The sequence below is a fragment of the Rutidosis leptorrhynchoides genome, chromosome 2 (genome assembly GCF_046630445.1).
Source record: "Rutidosis leptorrhynchoides isolate AG116_Rl617_1_P2 chromosome 2, CSIRO_AGI_Rlap_v1, whole genome shotgun sequence".
NCBI lineage: Eukaryota > Viridiplantae > Streptophyta > Magnoliopsida > Asterales > Asteraceae > Rutidosis > Rutidosis leptorrhynchoides.
In genome coordinates this window covers 587377499-587397760 of record NC_092334.1, presented here as the reverse complement: position 1 = coordinate 587397760, position 20262 = coordinate 587377499, and the positions used below count along the sequence as shown (strand labels likewise).

Genomic DNA, 20262 nt, shown 5'->3' with positions numbered 1-20262 from the left:
TCGGGCTAGTAGCGCTAGCATTTAACGGGTGTTTAATACTTCGTAAACATACGCACTTGCCAAGTGTACTTTCAGGGGGTATAAACATTAAGTTAGTTACCAAGTGCCCACGGTTAAACATATACTTTATCATACTGTTTTGAAACGCTCTTTGTAGCACTGAAATCTCGTGGCCTACCTTACATACTGTTATACTTAAACTATAGCTCACCAACCTTTGTGTTGATGTTTTTAAGCATATTTTTCTCAGGGTTATCACCACATGAACTGTTTATCTTGCATTCATAACTTTAATACTTTTGAACAATGATTTGTAATGACCTAAGGGTCACGTACTACTACTATTTGCTTCTGTTCATTGATGCATACTTTTGATTGTAAAACATTTGACGTTGGTTATGACGTCACCTTTTATCATGAATGCAAACTTGTTTTGAAAACGCATATAGTGTTTGACCTTGTAATGATCCTGTTGTTGATGATTCGTACACGATGGTTTTGTACGGGGCATCACATGTAATACATAATTTACATATGCATATATAATACTAAAATCCCATAAGTTACGGAGAAATCTATGGAAGCTGTCAGGCAAAGGTAACAATAACAGATACGCTAAGATATGAATTTATCTATACACTATTCATGCAATCAATGCAGTAAGATGTGTCTAGACTAAGAATGATAAGCAAGTGATTCCCTAAGAATGATAAGCAGGAAATTTTCGACACGAAATGATAAGTAAAACTTTTGACATGCAGACACGGTCGAAGTCCAGACCCACTAATGCATCTAAATAACTATCAGTTAGACACACTAATGCAATACTTGGTTCGCTAAGACCACTGCTCTGATACCAACTTTAACAACCCGTCCTAATCCATCTGAAAGAATACATTACATTTGGTTACATCGCGAGGTACTTGACCTCTATATAATACATTTTACAAACATTGCATTCGTTTTGAAAAGACATACTTTCCTTACATCGAAAGTTGATGGCATGCATACCATTTCATAATATATCCAACTATAATTGACTTAATAATAATCTTGATGAACTCAATGACTCGAATGCAACGTCTTTTGAAATATGTCATGAATAATTCCAAGTAATATCTCTAATATGAGCAACTGCACAGCGGAAGATTTCTTTCATACCTGAGAATAAACATGCTTTCAAGTGTCAACCAAAAGGTTGGTGAGTTCATTAGTTTATCATAAATAATCATTTCCATTATTTTAATAGACCACAAGATTTTAGTTTATAAATATATGTACACTCGCAAGTGTATAAAACCGTTCTGCTTATGTTGAGGCCTCAGTAACCAACCTTAACAATAATATAATAAGTCATCTTCGCAAAGATGGATATGTACACTCGCAAGTGTATAAATAATCCTCAAAGTACTAAACATCCGCCCACTAGCTCTTATGTCTAGTGCAGCCTACAGGATGGGGGTGTTAAGCCCGATAGATCTATCTTTAGGATTCGCGCTTACATGCTCTTATAACATATAACTAAATTACTTAACACATCAATCCGCAGAATATCATTTTTAATCACTTGTCTCTATTTCGTAAAGCATTTATAAAATATTGCATGTATTCTCAGCTCAAAATATATATTGCAAAAGCAATTAAAAAGGGAGCAAATGAAACTCACAATATTGTATTTTGTAGTAAAAATACATATGTCGACATTGAATAATGCAGGGTTGGCCTCGGATTCACGAACCTATATCATTTATATATATATATATATATTAAAACACATGATGATCATTAACCAGTTTTTATTTATATTATTAATATACTTCCTAGATTAATAAATTTATTAGCTATTCATTTATATGTATTTTAATTACTTAAAATTTATATATATAACTGATTTAGAGTATACGATATATCATGTATTATAAATATCCTATATTGATGTTTAGAATTATCATATTATGTATCAACACTTTATATTAATATATTTATAATGTTAATAATAATAACTCATCGTAACGTAAATATATTTATTTTTAGTAATTGAAATAAGTACTTGATATTATTTAAAAAAAATTATCAATGTTAATATACTAGAAAAAAATATTTTAGCTTTAGTATTAGAAATCATAAAATAATAATATTAGTATTAAGTTTAATAACTTCAATAATGATTGTAATGATAATAATGTTAATGATAATAATTATAACGATAATAATATTAATAATAATAATAATAATAATAATACTAATAACAAAGTGATAATATAATAATATAAATTATATTAATGTTTATAATGAATCTCATAATATTAGTATTAGTAATAATAACATGTTAAAAAAAAAATATCAACAATAATGATAATAATAATAATAATAATAATAATAATAATAATAATAATAATAATAATAATAATAATAATAGTAATAATAATAATAATAATAGAAGTAATCTTAGTATGAAAACTACCTTATTAGGTTTTTTTAAAAAATAATGTCACTGCCTAGTCTCGAACTCGTGACCTCCCGCTCGTTACACACTCCTTTAACCGTTGGGCCATTACCCATTTTCTGATTTAAAATCCATTCCATTTATTTTTAACCTGTATTAATTGTTTCCTATTTTCTTCTCCATCATAACAACGATTCAGAACAATTCAGCAATCAAATTGAGTTACCAGATAAATTTTGATTTCAGAATAGAAACAGAAACATTTAACACACGTTTAAATAAATTAACAAACGAGAAAAAGAAAAAGAAAAAGAAAAAAATAATTTATCACAGCCTCCTGCTGCTGTATATCGCGAAGAAAAATAAAAATAAACTCAAATTTAACTTTGAATTTCCAAATCGTTTTAGACTATAATTCCTGAACAAAACATATTCTAAATTGATCCTAGAAGCTTTTTGGATCATTAATTGATCCAGAAACAACACATAAAGTTCGAATTTCTCGAAGAACATTGTAGTTGACTTTTTGAAAATCAAGTTTGACTCCAAAATTCGACTTAAATAGGAAGAGTTGGAGAAAGATCTTTTGCAGATAGTTTAAGTAAAACATTCCTAATAACTCTGCATTTTTGGATTTTGAAATTAAATTCGTATTCGGGGTTTTGCCAAAAAGTGACACTAACAGAGTGTTTTTGTTTTTCTGTTTTTATTCATCTAGTTGGATTAGCTGTAATCGATAGGGAAGTGTTTGAATGGGTTTTACGTTTAATTAGCATGAGTAAATTGGTCAGTTTATAGCCAAGAGGGTTCGTTATTGAGAATAAGTTAGCTGAAGAAGACAAACGAATAAAATAAAAATCAATAAAGTAGATGTCGACTTGAAACTGATTTTAGCTATATTAGAACACTTGATTTCGATTGATAACAAATTATAGACCAAAAACAAAAGTTGGAGAACGACATTGAAACAACCCTGATTTACCAAATCAAAATATACGGTTTTATATAATTGATATTAATAAATAATGAGTTAATATTTAATAATTATAATTATATTAATTATAATCAAAAATACTAATAATAATAATAAAACTAGTATTATTAATGATAAAAAAATAGTTTGTATTATTTTCTAATAATAACAATAATAATATTAATGATATTAATTGTATTAATATTTATAAAGATAATCATAAAAATGATAATATTATTAATGATACTTAAAATAATATTAGTTATAAGGATATTAATGATATTTATAATGATAATAACATAATAACTTATACTTATCAAATTTTATTTATTTTATATCTCATATTAGAATTAGTATTACTAATAACACAAATATAAATTTTAATATTAGTAATAATAATGGAAGTAATAATAATAATATTGATATATCATTTATATTTTAACTTGTAATTACTATATTATATAATAATCATGAAGTATAATAATAATATTAGTATAATAACCATATTTATTAATTTGTATTATTTATTATTAACTATGTAATATTTAAAAATCATATATTATATAATCTTTATTGAATGTTTATTATACATTTTATATATTCCAATATATATATATATATATATATATATATATATATATATATATATATATATATATATATATATATATATATATATATATAATCGTTAATCATTCATAAACATCATATTCATATAAATATATATGTTCATTTTATTAGCAATTTAATTAGTCTATATATTACCTTATATTTTCAGTTCAATTAATTATATTGTATTTTATTAATTTAAATTATTATGTATACTTTATATTTATTTTTACAATATATATACATATATACAAATAATTGTTCGTGAATCATCGGGAATAGTCAAAGGTCAAATGATCTTATGAGTATAGTTCAAAAACTTTGAGACTCACATTACAGACTTTGCTTATCGTGTCGAAATCATATAAAGATTAAGTTTAAATTTGGTCGGAAATTTCCGGGTCGTCACACTAGATCAGTTGCCGATGAACAAGTAAGAATTGCCTCAACAAAACTAGATGGAATTGGGCCTCAAAAAGCTATTATGATTGAATATAAAGATAAAAGAATTAACCAAGTATGAGAGCGACCAAATTGAACAAATGATATGTCAAGACCATGTTGTTCATTGGGAATTGAAGAGGGGGAGAACGAGTAGACATCGAACGATCAATTTCTATTTCTTCTTTTCGTGGAATTCCTTATCAAGATGGATCACCCTTACGCGGTCAACGAAGTCATACTAATGCTAGGATTATCCTTCTTTATAAGTTTCACACCGCTCGATCCACGTACTTTAAATATTTCCTACCGGCACACAATACTCTTCACTTTGAGCAATGTTACAATTGTTGTCTTCGATAATTATGTTATGTAAGATTATGTAGCAATACACGATTCTCCTTATTGCGTTTCTACTATATGCTCTTGTTGGATGATGTAAAATGCGTCAAACACCTTGCAAAACCATAAGTACGTTCAACATCCTTTCGGTGCAGATGATTCTCCCTATCGTTTCTTTGGTGGAGTTTTAAAATAATCATGTAAAGGTTGTTTGTTGTAAGAAAGTATACCTTCACGATTCTATGGAATAGACGTTCTCTCATACGAAATCGCGCTTAAAATGCTCAGGTGGATTAGCATTCAGCCCAAAATAGTCGCTCATTAACCATTTGTGTGCACCGACTTTATCCCGTTGAATATAACGTCTTGTATTTCGACCATAGTTCGATGTCTCGGCTTCGTCTTCGTAAAAATCCTGATTTTGTCGAACAAGATTAATCATTTGTCACATATATTCGTCATCAGAACTAGAAGAGCTTGACTTTTTTCTATTGAACAATTATTTTATTAGAGAGAAAAGAAAGAATGCCGAAAAATGGTTAAGATATATGTGGTATTTATAGAGAAGAAAAATAAATATATTAATATAAAAATGGTAAAAACTTTGAAAAAGCAACGTCGCTGGAAATATGAGAGTCGAATAAAATACCTTTCAAATATATTTCGTTTTGGAATTTTATAGGACACCACCAATTTAACTATGGGTGAATATTTGTAGGATTTATAGTTTTTTTGACGTAAACAACCAGTATATTAGTAAATTCCCTTTCAGATATATTTCGTTTTGGAATTTCACTTTGGGATCTCTTTGAGTTTTCGTCACAGATTCAGCACTGTACAGATCATGAATAAGAACTTACTTGACAAAACGAGCCAATACAAACTTTAACGTCATCATCATCTGCAGACTCCTCGGCTAATTCATATCCAAACGCAATACAAATGAATCAATAACAATCAAAAACCCAATTAGACAGAGTTCTAATGAGAAAAGAACAGAATTTACTTGCACTTTGGGGACGCAATTAAGAAAATGAACATCTTGAGCTATGTAATGATGAAAAGTAACAATCTGTAGTGTCCAAAGTATCGAGAGGGAATCGATACTTCACTAAGCAATATCCATAGACGTTTCGCAATGCTTTTTTTTTATTTCAGTGTTGATCACTTGTTGTAATTGTGATGCTGTTGAAAACTGAAACTTGGATTGTGATTCTTCGATGTGTGGTTTATGTTGCTCAAAGAAAGCATATCAAAAAACAAGAATTAAGAATGTAGAAACTTATATTATAATTAACAAAACAAATCAAAAAGTATAAACTGTGATAACCAAAACATATAGTTATTCCATACACTCAGATTAAATAGAGATAATGTGAGGTTACATTCAAGAGTTCAAATTTACATATAACTTACAACTTCTAACCTACAAAGATTAAGTGCTTCATCATGATAAGAAAAACAATAACAGAAAACAAAACACCGAAGTATATATACGTTAAAAAAAGTACTTTTCAATCAATAGCCAACAACGAACGAATCTATTTCAGCCCAACTAGAAACTGTATATACAGTCCCTGATAGCTGATTCCAGTTAAATCCTCTTCCTTCTACATGCTCTCTTTGTTTCATGACTAAACCTGGGAACAAAGGTATGAAAGAAACACCAAAATGGGTCCCAATTTTTCGAAGACTCGAGCTTGACCCGATCACAATGCCTATGTCTGCGTTTAGCAGACAAAGCAAGTCGCCAACCGAGTCTCCAATGTAGATGGTTAGGTTCTTTTTGTCAACTTGGTCATGTTCTTTCATAATAGCTTTAAAAGTTTGAAGCTTGTCAACGGGGGACTCGACTTTTTTCATGATTTCGCCAGTGGATAAAAGGCCTTCGTAGACTAACTCGTTTGAGTGTAATTGTAGATTTTGAATACCTCCTATTCAACATCATACAATCGATACGCAAGTCAAATGAGATTAGGTAACTTCATGAAATATGCAAGCAATTGAGCAAGTTTACACATGTATGGTTTACCTGATGAAAAAGCGGATCTGATTAGATCACCGCACCAGCAAACAGAGAGTACGTGGACATCCCCGTTTAAGTTTTCGTTTTTTGTGATGCGCTGAAAAAACTCCATGCAACCATCTTGGAAAACAATATGTTCACCGGCACGTTTAATATCTTCAAGATTCAAACCCTTGAGTATCTCAGACTCAACCACTCTTGTATTTGCCGTTTTCTCGAAATCTGATAGCTGTTCAAGTGCCATCCTAAGCCCCTCATAATCAAACTTATCTACTTCCAAAGGCAATTTGGAAAAAAAGAAAGAGAAAAAAAAAAAAAAAAAAAAAAAAAAAAGATCAGTTTCCATAAAAATATTTAGTCTGCCAAACTGATTATTAAAATTATATTATTTTCATATCAATCAATCTTACCATTATTTTCTAATGTGATTTAAGATATTTTAAATTTTGATATACTTGGGTGACTTTCAAACCGGTCAACCTGTTAAAACCGCTTGACTTGTTTCCATTTCAGGTACTTTATTTTACTCATGGATGGAAAAGTCGCTCTGAGTCTGGGCGGGACTTTGAAACGACTAGACAGTCGAGTCGGGGTCAAGTTGGACGTTGACTAACATTGATTTTTAGTAACATATATATTTAACGTATATATATTACTAAAAAATATATCAAACATATTTGTCCAAACTTGACTTTGACCGACTCTGACCCGATTCGAACGGACTCAGGCTGACTTTGACCTCACTTTTTAGCATTGACCAACTAATTAGTCGTTTTCGGGCAAAAGGGGACGAGCTAGACGCTAAACCGACTAGTCAGCCGAGACAGACGCCGTTAACAACACTGATTTTACTCTACCCATACATCTTTCTTGTAATATATGAAACATGACCCAAATAGACCTCAAGTAAATAGAATGACATCTAGCTCGAATATTATATATCACCTTTCTGATTTACCAACATAGCTTCCATGCACTGTTCATAATCTTGTGCATACTGCTTCGATAAGGCTTCCCATGTGTTTTTCAATTCAGCTACAGGTACCCTGGGACTTTCGGGACCCGACTTCGGCGATGAGACAATAGCAATCTCGGACAACACAGTACACGAATCAACAACGGTGCATGTCAAATCAAAATCAGAGAAGATTGTAACAGAATCGTGCTCCTTCGATAGCGGTACAACAGTCTGCTGGTCCACAGGTTGAGCTAAAAAAAATTCCAGCTCAAGTTTCATCGCTTGATGGTAAAGCTTTTGCATGATATTGAGTTCTTCGCCAGTTAAAGTTACACTTAATTTGTCCAGTAAGTTCTCAGTTTTAAGTGCTGCAGCCTAATTAATTATTTTCAAGGAAATATTAGCACAATGGAAGGTCAGATGGGTTGGTTAACAGATCCAAATAGGCAAGGTTGCAAAAAAGCGCTACTCGGTCAGGATTTTCGAGGAAATAATCGGTAACTCGGGGAGTAATCGAATTGGACTTTTTATACTTTCAAGTAATAAATTTCTAAATTATGTGTGTAAAATTACAAGAAATCCATAAATATAAACATAAATGTAAATATAATTGTCAATAAACATGAAAACAATCTTCATCTGTTCAAAAAAACCGAATTTCTAATTTAATTTCATAGTAAAATGTTGACCAATATTGACTTTGACCGGCTTTGACCATTAAATCCGGTTTTGACCCATTTAACTACGTTGACCAGTTAATTACTCAGCTTTTGGAAGCTCGGATCGGCCGGTTCCTAAAAAGAAGTAATCGTAGAGTGATTGGCATTAATCGGGGAGTTTTACAACACTGCAAACAGGAACCTTAATTGGGTTTGTTTGGGGCCTTTGGGCGTACCCTTCAATGCATTTGTCCAGTTTCTTGAATTTTATACATTACTACTTATTGTTATAAGAATTTAAAAACAATATCACTTTAATTAAGTAAATTCAGGAGGTCTAAAGCATTTAAAAGCACTTTGGCAAGCTCCAACCCAATGTCATTTTAGCTAAATATGGTCCAATGTTGGGGAAAAAATACAACCAGAATGAAATCATATTTGGTCCAATGTTGCCGACTCTTTGAGAATACGGACGTATAAAATACTACTTACTACACAAGCAAAAAGAAAGATGAACACCTGAAAATCTTGAGAGGAATAACTATCGATCCATTTCTTGTACGGGTGACAAACGCCGTAAATATCGACCAAAGACTGGAGTTTTTTACCAATAAAAGCATAAAGCCTCATACAAGGGACCATGGCACCTATAGTATACGCTGCAATTTTTGTTTTCTCAAAAGGGGTTGTGAGATTTGCAGGACAATTTACTCCTTCAATCTTCCCGGAAGCTGTTGCCAACAAGAAGTCGGTGTACTTGAGTGTTGCAGCATTTGGGATGGTTTCTTCGGACGACACGTCAAAACCCCATTCCTGGATGACGTAACAAACAGTCACATATACTAGACACTAAATGAATCATCATACAACAGATCACTGAATGAATCATCATACAGAAGATCAAAATTGGTCATATTTTAGATCGAATAGTTCCATTCAGAATTAAGTCCATGATTCAACCATTTAGCACTAAATCGTACACTTTTATTTTCACTAACCCTATTCCTGGATGATATAACAAACAGTCACATATACTATACACCAAATGAATCATACTATAGATCAAAATTGGTCATATTCTAAATTAAATAGTTCCCTTAGACTGTTTCTAACCAAGCGTTAGATGATAAGCGTTAGATGATAGGCGTTAGATGATGTGGCCAGCTTGACGAAGTGTGACGGCTATTAACCGAGCGTGACTTTTTGACGGATTATGTCGTTAGTCAAAAAACTGACTGGAAGCTTGACGATTTAACCAACCAATTATCAATTAAAATTAAATATATTTTTGTTACTTATTTATTTTTTCCCACCCAATTTCCAATCAGATTTTACCATATCACCCTCCAAATATTTGACACAAAAACTTGACATTTTGGGTTAATGGGGTCAAATACAGTCACAGTCAAAAACCCACTTTTTCACCAAAAAGTGCACAAATTTACCTCTGACATCACCGTCAAGGTTATGAATAGTCTTACAAATCAAGTCCACGAGTCAATCATTTAACACTAAATCGTACACTTTTATTTTCATTAAATTTTTTAAGGAAGGCTCAACTTATCGGAATGTAAGCTAATTACATTTTAGTCATGTAAAACTAAACTTCATTAAAGTCAAAATAGTGAGAGCCAAATTTGAATGTTTAAATAATAACCTAAACAAGAAAGGGAGAAATGAGCATTTGAACATGATCCAAATATTTTGGTCTGTTGGGTATAAAACAAGATACATATAAATAAACAGGAAACTCTTCTATAAATGATACATATAAACAATTAATTTTGTACAAAATGACTAAAATCTTACTTGGCAAAAAGAGCCATGCATTTGAAGCTCTTCAACAACACTCTTTCTCAACTCATTGATACAAACTTTATCATCATCATCATCTGCACACTCCTCAGCTAATTCATATCTAAAACAAATATAAAACACACATTTACCAATTTTACCAATACCCATAAAACAAAAACATAAAAAGATATATAATTTACTTACGCCTGTGCAAAACATTTAAGAAAGTGAGCATCTTGAGCAATATAATGTCGAAAAGTGTCAATCTTTAAAGTCCCAGAAGCTAAAGAAACAACAAAGGGAGTGTAAAGTGAATTAATTGATTCTTTATTATATTTAACCCATAACCGTTTAGCAAACCCTTGTTCATCTTTTTCATTTGGGGTTATCATTGTTGATAAAAACTTGAAATTGGGATTATGGTTTTTTCTGTTATTGAATAATAATAAAGAAGCATATCGGTGAGTTTGTATTGAAATTCCACTACAAAAGGGCTTGATTGATAAAAAGCGCATCAAGAAACAAGATTTTGGAGTGTTTTAAAAGGGGTGTTGAATTCAAGTGGAACGTGATTGTTTGAGTAAAGTGGAAATTTGTTACTTTCCACCTAATCCTAACGTAAAATTCAACTTTTTATATTTTATATTTTTCTTTCGGTAGGGGATAATAATAATAATGTATTTATATGTTACATTTCTATTTAATTTTTTAATAAATAAAGGGTAAACAGATTGATAATGACATCCTTAAGACTTCCAAACATTATCAATATTTATACTCAGAAACATAACAAACTGGATAAGTCCTGAATTTTACATTTCATAAGCAAACATTTTTTCCATACATAGAAGTTTTTTTTTTTTTTTTTTAACGGCAAAGAAAGTATGTATTATATATATCAACACGAAATAATTACAATAATGTCACGCTTACAAAAACGGAACTACATCTAGGAAAACAAAACGACAAATATATAACCGAGATAATAAAACTCCACAAGTGTGCAGGAAAACGCCGTAGTCCGTTCATTATCATTAAGGTCGAGATTGGACTTGAGAAGAATTAACTAAACAAGCTGGAGTGGGGACAGAGCACAGTGTTGGCAATTCAACGACAAAGCCCCCTGATCCACCTCAAATTCTCTCGACCAAAACGACTACTCCAGGAGTGGGGCAAAAAACCTGCGTGTAGAACAATTAATTAACCTATCCCGGATCTCCTAGACGATAAAGCTAGCGAATCATAACCTCGTGGATTTGCAAGCCAGACATCCCATTCAATATTAGTACCTTTGATCATATTAGAGAACCATTCGAAGCATTTAAGTTGGATGTCTTTGAATACCATTGCGCATGTCGGTTTTATCTTAGTGAAAGTGAAAGCGTTCCTACTTTTCCAAATCATGTATCCCGTAACCCATTCCGTAGCTTGCCACAACAGTTTTCCCAAGTCGGAGTTGAAGTTATATCCATTTCCAAGAAAAGATTCATTTATACCCAAGTTTGTAAAAGGGCCGAGCTTCCACCAATCATAGACACGATTCCAAATGTCAAAAGCGAACGTGCATAAGATGATGGAGTGCTCTACTGATTCCAAACCATTGTCACAAACCGGACAACGTACCGTACCTAAGTCCATACCCTCTCGTATGGTGGTAGACTTACATTAATTAAATCGGTATTATCTAGTCTACCTCTTTATTTCTTTTCGCTTTACATATCCCCGTCTTGTGTTATTGATAAACTTGAGGGGTTGAGACGTCGGTTTTTTTGGGGCGGATCTTCCGAGGTCTCAAAAATGGCATAGGTTAAATGGGATACTTGTCTTAAGCCTCGTGAATTTGGTGGGTTAGATATTGCCCCTCTTGCGTTTAAAAATCGTGTCTTACTTGCAAAATGGTGGTGGCGGTTTAAACATGAGAATGACTCACTTTGGGTGTCTATTATTAAAAATATTTACGGGGAGGACGGGGGCCATACATAGAAGTTAAACGGATGGTTGGCGGAAGGACTCGGTATGTTTTATTTGAGATAATGGAAGGATGTTGTAAAAAAAAAAAACTGAAGATCAACTTTTTAATATATAATGGAGGGACCAACGACACAAAAAAATCAAAATATAATATGTAGTCCTTATACAAGAGATGACTTGAATAACATAAAATTGGACTAGAGAAGTTGATATGTCCTTTTTAGACCATCTATTTACATTTACATATAAATAATAATAATAATAATAATAATAATAATAATAATAATAATAATAATAATAATAATAATAATAACTAGAGATGTGATTTTTCACACATATATCTTAGGGGTCACACCAAAATAATATACTTGCAAGAAAATGGCTTGAAACTCACCTAATATTGTATGAGGAATATTTATCTGAATCCATAAATTAAGTTGAGATCAAAGGAACCAATGAGAGCGTGACATGTGGCGCGAAATCACATGTGATTGAAAAAAATTCCAAAAAACTTTTTTTTTTAGAAATTTTTTTTTTTAATTTTTTTTCGAAATTATTTTTTTTGAATTTTTTTTTCCCAAATTTTTTTCTACAATCACATGTGATTTACCTGCACAATCACATGTGATTGAATTGTACAATCACATGTGATTGGATTTGATATGCATAATCACATGTGATTGACATGCATAATCACATGTGATTGGATTAACATACATAATCACAAGTGATTGACATGCAGAATCACATGTGATTATAAAAAAATTTCGAAAAAAAAAATTTTCAAAAAAAAAAAGAATTGCGAAATTTTTTTTTTTTTCAAAATTTTTTTTTTATTTTTTTTCCAATCACGTGTGATTTTCGCGCCACATGTCGCGCTCTCGTTGGTCCCTTGGATTTCAAGTAAATTAATGGATGCAAGTGATTACAACTCAATATTGTATTGTTAATATAAAAATTATCTCCAGAATCATATTTTTAAAAAGTAGAGTACTCTTGAAATTATTTCAAAATTTGTAATGTTCAGGCTCAACCCAACATGACCCTTGTAACCCTGTACAAAGTTACCCATTTTGACCCAAACCGATAGCACCCATCACCCAGCCACATGGCCCAAAGCTGAATTGGAATGACATTAAATGACAGAAAAAGCTTTTACGGCAATTACTCTGAAACATATAAAAGGAGCTATTCATTCAATGTTAACAAATAATTTAAACTACACGTACACAAATTGAACTCATATGCTAGATTTCAAAATCAACAACCCAATCACCAAAATTGCAGGAACAAGCCTAATCGTCGACTCTTTTGCAGTCTTGAATTTGACAAAAAAAAAAGTCAACACTTAGACTTAAGTCTGCTTTCAGCAAGATATGTAACAAAGATCTCAAAAAACCTATTACAAAACCTATCATCTTGTCCCTAACCTATATCGTATAAGTTGCGACAACACGTTGACCCAAGTATCTGGAACACCGGGTAGGCACCAATGCATGCAATCCTGACCCCAAACAGACACAGCATCTTTTTTACCCAACCAAGTGGCTGGATGGGCATCGGCTCTAAACTCACTTAAGTGGGTCAGGTCAAGTAGTTCGATATCCGTTTCTTGTAGTGTCTTAATGATCACTTGATTTATTAATCTTGCTTCTTTGTTGACTCCGTTGTTGCTGGGATCAAACCACAGTTCTAGCTGTTCAGAGATCAGTACGTTAGTATCGTATGGTATTGTTATAATAAAACATCCTCGATAAACCACAGACACGTACAAATAGCATCGTACGACTAAGCATGTTGTGTTCAAGTATTTGTTGAATGATAATCACTTGTCATATAAGAGATCAAAATTTGTTTCAAAATCAAAATCAAACAAATATATGACAATCAAAATTGATATAAATTGGTGTTTATCAGTTCGGTTTTCGGTTTCCTCGGTTTATTCAGTTCGGTTTTGAATATTTTAGAGGCAAAACCGAAAACTGAAACAAATGTTAATTTAAAAAACCAAAACCAGACCGAATTCGAATTCGATTCGATTAAAACTGGAAAATACAAAAAAAACATAATTTAACCAAAATAATCATAACAGATACGGAATATGGATTACATTTTAAAGATCAACTTTTCGTCCATATATATTACTGTAATATTAATATATAATTAGTTAAATTCGGTTTTTCGGTTTTACCAAATTCAAAAAAGTAAAACCAAGAACCGGACCTAAAATCGAATTCAAAACTGAAAACCGAATTGAAATCCGAATTCAAATTAAGTTTGTTTTTTTTTCTCGATTTTTATTCTGTTCGGTTCGGTTTCGAGTTAATCGGTTTAAAATCAAATATTGAACACCCTTAGTACGAACATTTCTCGAATTTTATAATTTACCCTTTGAATGAAAAGTAATTGTTGCAGCAGGTATATCAAAAAGTAATCAAGAAGTGCATAAAAGAATATTATAATGGGGGTTGATACCTCAGATTCCTTAAGAGGGTCACGGGATAAGCAACTTCCATTTTGGTTCCAATCACCACCGTAAAAGTGCCTAGGTGATTGCAGCCGCCAAAATTTAAGTGTCGTCTTGGGGAACTCTTTGTGTATGTGAGCAGCCATGTTTTTCAGTACAATTTGAAGCCCACCCAACATGTCGGGAGCGGGAACTATCGGCTTCCCCCCTTCATAGAAGGCAAGAGGTGACTCTTTAGGAAACTTATCATAGCCCCACCTATTAAGTCAAACCATAGATATCAAAAGTTCAATAAATAAAATATAAATAGATGTAAATAATAATAATTTATAATTTAAAATTTATGTTTTACCAGTGTCCAGTGTTGAAAATGACAACATCATAAAAACCACCAATATCGGCCCACTCTTTGGCTGGAATATCCACGTCCACACGATGTACACCCCTCACTTCGATTCCCTCGGTGATCTCTGATTGTTTTGGCTGCCATCTTTATATAATCAGAGCAACATGTAAGAAAAGCATCTTAAAATGACGCAAAACACACACACACACACACACACACACAAAAAGGCAACCCACAGAAAAAAAAAACATCTACCATACATTTCTCGATGCAAATATTTTTACTAAGCTGCTACACTGTTCATCTATAATACCAATGTTGTTTATCTATCAAATATTACCATAAGAAAGATTAATAGATTACTTAGCAACGTTAACAATTCTTTTTCTGTTAACACGAGGATGAAGATCAAAACCGTAACTAGTTAGGTAAACTGAAAGGATTATTATTATCATAAATATAACGTGCTTATCAGAATAACATTTAAAAAAATCATTGCTACTTCATGACATCAAAATTAACGAATATGGAGCATTTTAACAATTCTAGTGAGTAAACTGGTAAGACCTTTTTTGGAACAGCAACACACCCACCCTTTTTTGTTCACGACAGGACTCGAACTCACAACCTCAAAGTTTACAAATTCCCTTTATAACACTTGGCCAAAAACCCTTTGGTAGTAAACTGGTAAGACTAATACTATGATAACCACTGTTACTACTTTAAGAGGTACCCCGAAGCTTAAGTAATGATTTCATGAACGTAATATGATTGCAATTACACATCCTACAGTGCTAGGTTCATAAATGTGGTTCAATGCTACAGTTGATTATTATAATAATAATAAAAAAACAATTAGGTTCTCCAAAAACATTCAGACACACAACAACAACAATCTAACCAAAATCGAAAACTTACTCGTATTTCGCTAGCAAAACCGCACGATGGTATGCGACAGTAACATTGAATTTAGGGAAATAAGCTCCTCTCCAAGCCCCTTTCCTCTTCCATTTCTTAGCACCCAAATCAGCAGCCCTAAGAGTACACAAAAAACTCACCAAAAAGTTTTCATTTAAAGAATCCCCTATAAACCCAATATTTTTATCTCTCATTTTACCCATAAATTCAACTGGGTCAATATCATAAAGTTGACATTTTTCAGGTACCCATTTCCAAGAATTGATCCGATCCATATTATCTCTTTGGTTTCTAATACAATTCCATGCGTTTCTGTGAAAAGGGCAGGTTTCATCGTATATGGGTCTTCTTCGGGTCGGGTCAAATACCCATTTTCCTCTGAAAAGATTGCAGGGTACTGGGAGTGGTAATGATGAAGGTTTTGAATGCGAGTATAAAGGGAGTATGTTTGAGTAGAAGATGGTGAGTGAAAAAGCTGTGAGAATTAACCATGTTAATAAGGTTGTACGGAGGCTAGTACCCATATCTGGTATTCGTTACCACAACTAAGGTGGATAAATGAGCGGGCGGGTCAGTTTAAGAAGCTGTATCGAAACGTCTTTCGGTCACAACATGCTCGGGTAATGCGTACAGCTAACATGTTCGGGTCACAACAGAATCAGATCAAAGCAGGTAAAAATAAAGCCTAAATCTCACTTATGCCACTAACACCTTCTAGTAAATCCTCATATAAGTCGTCTGCAACATGACCAAAACACTAAAGATTACACATCAACTCTCCGTTTCTTGGTGATCTGTTTCTTCTTTCTTGTTGGTTCTTTAGAGGATGCACAACAACAGCCCTTACTCTGCCTAAGCAAATCATTAACACGTGAATAAGTGATACAATAACAAAGCAGTGTCTAATTTAACAGAATCTTGTTGGGGGTGCAAACCGAAGTCCCACATCGGTCATGGGACAAAAGCAAATGTATGTATATAAGTCTAAGGGGAAGTCCCTCTACCACCAATTGGTTTTAGAAAAGGATGGATTCTTGGGCTTATATTGCAGGACATTGTGTTTGGGCTATACAATCCTTACAAATCTAACAATAAGTATATGGTGAAAGCATAAAAAATACAACTTTTCTGGAACTGGTTAATCAACAAATAAGCCAAAATAGGAAAACCACCCAAAATCTTTGCTGGAATTCACGACTAACACGGTACAGTAATTCACGAGTTACTTCAACAGAACTTATTAGTTATTTCTATAAGGTTAGATACAAAAAAAAAAAACTTTTACTATCACTCGCTTAATATAAATACGTTGTTAGTTACTAGTTACCCAATTCTGGTGTCAAGATTTCAAAATCGGACGTCAATACTATACCTGGCAATTGATTGGGGTAAGGTTGGGTTTGGGACGAGTCAAACGGGTCGAACATATATGGTGTAAATGGTTCGGGTTAAGTCAGGTCAAGACCCCTTTGTTCCTCAAATTTTTTAAATGAGATAGAAGTCTTACTATGAACATATCTCAAAATATAAGATAAGTATGCTCACACATGATTTGACTAAAAACATAGATACTGATTTGACTAATTAAATGGCCTTTTAACCCACATTATGAAAAATTGGTGACAAGTATCCTAGCTCGTACATGGACATCATTAACTCCATGCCCCATAGCAAAATACAATACGCTCTCTAACGACACCTATTAACAGGGAGATTTAACCCATGTATATGACAAACAACTAAAACACCTTATAACTCAATTAAAAGATTAATAATGTCATACTCCTACATGTACCCAATCAACACCCGTCCTATGCAATTATCAATATAAAATAGATATAGATTAAATTGCTTATAACTTGTATCCCGAATTCAACCACCCAAACCCATTTTGGACACACTGACCCATTTATACCAATTATTATGCATAGAGCAGTAGCCTAGTTCTTAGTTTCGGGAGTGTTTGATTATTAATCAGATGTCTTAGAAAATGCTTGATAATGACTATGTAGCCAGTTTCTAAGCCTACATATAAACCACCTAATAATGACAACAAATTACATCCAAATCATCTAAACTCAAAACAATTATTGTAAACCTGCCTAATTAAATTATCATTGATGAGCATCCTGGCAGTTTCTAAGCCAATTATTATAGTTTTATTATTGATTGATTTAAGACATCATCATCAGAGATGCAAAGCAACACAAAAGCAAAGAATAGAAGACCTACATATCAAGTGGCAGTAAAAAAAAAAAAAAAAATCAATTATATGTCTTTATGTTAAGCATTTATAATAATATAACCCTAATTTCTAACCTCAAATTTAGATTAAATAATATCTGATAATTCATATAATGCTATTTTATTCACTAAATAAATATGAATATTTCCATTGAAACTTATTACGACAAGTTGTGCAATATAGAATTTGGCAGTTCATAATGACTGCAAGCTTTGGTAATGGAGCAATTGTCTAACAGCATTGAGAGTGTTAAATAAACACGAGCAGAAACGTAGATCAAAAACTTACTGGTTAATGGTTAAAAGAGAAGCAAAGATTCCGATCCGATCGAAAAATCTTGAGTGGTGGTCGCCGACGATCGGGAATGGCCGGTGGTGGGATGGTGTACCGGTGTGGTGTCGGCTGAAGTGCGAGGCCTTTCAGGCTGTGTTACGACGTGATTTGGGCGGGTATATTCAGGAGATCAAGACCCAAATAGCATCTATTACTACCTAAATATTGACAACCTATCTCATAAATCAGCTACATTAAATTCTATTTCAATTATCTATTATTACATATATAATCTATAAAAAAATACATATAAATTCAGTTAAAAAAAAAAAAAACCTTCATAAATTAATAATCTTAAAAGTGACCCCAAGAGTCATAACTCATAAATAAGCTTATTTAATCATATTAGTGTATTAAATATAATTCCTATTAAATTAGATTAAATAAATGAAATGAAATAATATATCTATATATATAAAATGAATAATAAATAAGCTTACTTAATCATGTGTTGATGTATTAAATACAATTTTTAAATTAAATTAAATAATTGTAACAAAATAATATATATATATATATATATATATATATATATATATATATATATATATATATATATATATATATATATAATGAATATAAGATTTAATATTAATTTTATGAACCGGATTAAATCAATATTAGTAACTTACATATAATATATATTTATTATTTATTCAATATCAATTAAATGATAAATAAAGAATTAAATAGTAGTAAAATAAATAATAAATATATGGTAAACCAAAAATGAACAATAAATATACGAACCTTTCATCTTCTTACTAAATTAACTTATTTTTTACTAGCTTATAAATATGTATGTCATCTTCACTTTTCAATAGGAATCATACAATGGGAAGATCACATCATATTATTACTAAAAGATGGATATTCAAGATATGTATAATGAGGTAAATATATGTAATATATATTCAAATATGTATATGTATATATATACGTAGATAAATGTACATATATAACATTGATTTAATCATGAAGTATACATTTTCAGAATATATATATATATATATATATATATATATATATATATATATATATATATTATATATATATATATACTGTAATTTGTTTTGTGTCCTACATCTCCACTTTTCAGTAGCAATCATACAATGAGAAGATCACGCCATATTACTAAAAGATGAATATTCAAGTTATGTATCATGAGGTAAATATGTGTAATCTATATTTTCTTTTATGATTTAAAATATTATTTAATATATATATATATATATATATATATATATATATATATATGTGTGTGTGTGTGTGTGTGTGTGTGTGTGTATTCGAATATGTATATATATGTGTGTGTGTGTGTATTAATATATATATATATATATATATATATATATATATATATATATATATATATATATATATATATATATATATATATTAATTATAACTTTTGAGTTTCTCATTAAATTGTTATCATTCATCCCTTATATCATTTTATATGTTTATATGAATAAAACATCACTTTATATTTAAATATACGAATCATCAAAAGTCTCTCATTGATTATTTTAATAATATATGTAGTATGCAAATTATTTACGATTTAAAATATTATTTAATATATATATATATATATATATATATGTGTGTGTGTGTGTGTGTGTGTGTGTGTGTGTGTGTGTGTAATATTGATATATAATTATATATACATACATATATAATTAAATATAATGCGTGTTTGTTTGTTTTTGTAGCTACTGAAGAAACGCT

The 20262-nt window shown here is 31.3% G+C and overlaps 2 protein-coding genes across 5 annotated transcripts; both read right to left on the bottom strand.

Annotated features, from left to right (window-relative positions):
- Nucleotides 1–6137: 6137 nt before the first annotated feature.
- Nucleotides 6138–10798, bottom strand: LOC139893296 (bifunctional TH2 protein, mitochondrial-like). 2 transcript variants are annotated; one of them, XM_071876457.1, is made up of 6 exons: nucleotides 10456–10798; nucleotides 10264–10372; nucleotides 8974–9267; nucleotides 7783–8170; nucleotides 6844–7110; nucleotides 6138–6745 (listed from the first exon to the last, which is right to left on the bottom strand). In XM_071876457.1, exons 1-6 carry the CDS (start codon nucleotides 10764–10766, stop codon nucleotides 6330–6332), a joined length of 1785 nt encoding a protein of 594 aa, XP_071732558.1. In that variant the 5' UTR covers nucleotides 10767–10798; the 3' UTR covers nucleotides 6138–6329. The 2 variants fall into 2 exon arrangements, with proteins under 2 accessions (XP_071732558.1, XP_071732559.1); XM_071876458.1 differs by having other exon boundaries at nucleotides 6844–7107; nucleotides 10456–10794.
- Nucleotides 10799–13396: 2598 nt separating this feature from the next.
- Nucleotides 13397–18642, bottom strand: LOC139893295 (protein trichome birefringence-like 12). 3 transcript variants are annotated; one of them, XM_071876455.1, is made up of 5 exons: nucleotides 18487–18642; nucleotides 15954–16805; nucleotides 15042–15179; nucleotides 14698–14947; nucleotides 13397–13918 (listed from the first exon to the last, which is right to left on the bottom strand). In XM_071876455.1, exons 2-5 carry the CDS (start codon nucleotides 16475–16477, stop codon nucleotides 13637–13639), a joined length of 1194 nt encoding a protein of 397 aa, XP_071732556.1. In that variant the 5' UTR covers nucleotides 16478–16805; nucleotides 18487–18642; the 3' UTR covers nucleotides 13397–13636. The 3 variants fall into 3 exon arrangements, with proteins under 3 accessions (XP_071732556.1, XP_071732557.1, XP_071732555.1); XM_071876456.1 differs by having other exon boundaries at nucleotides 15954–16801; XM_071876454.1 differs by lacking the exon at nucleotides 18487–18642 and having other exon boundaries at nucleotides 15954–18442.
- Between the last annotated feature and the right edge of the window lie 1620 nt (nucleotides 18643–20262).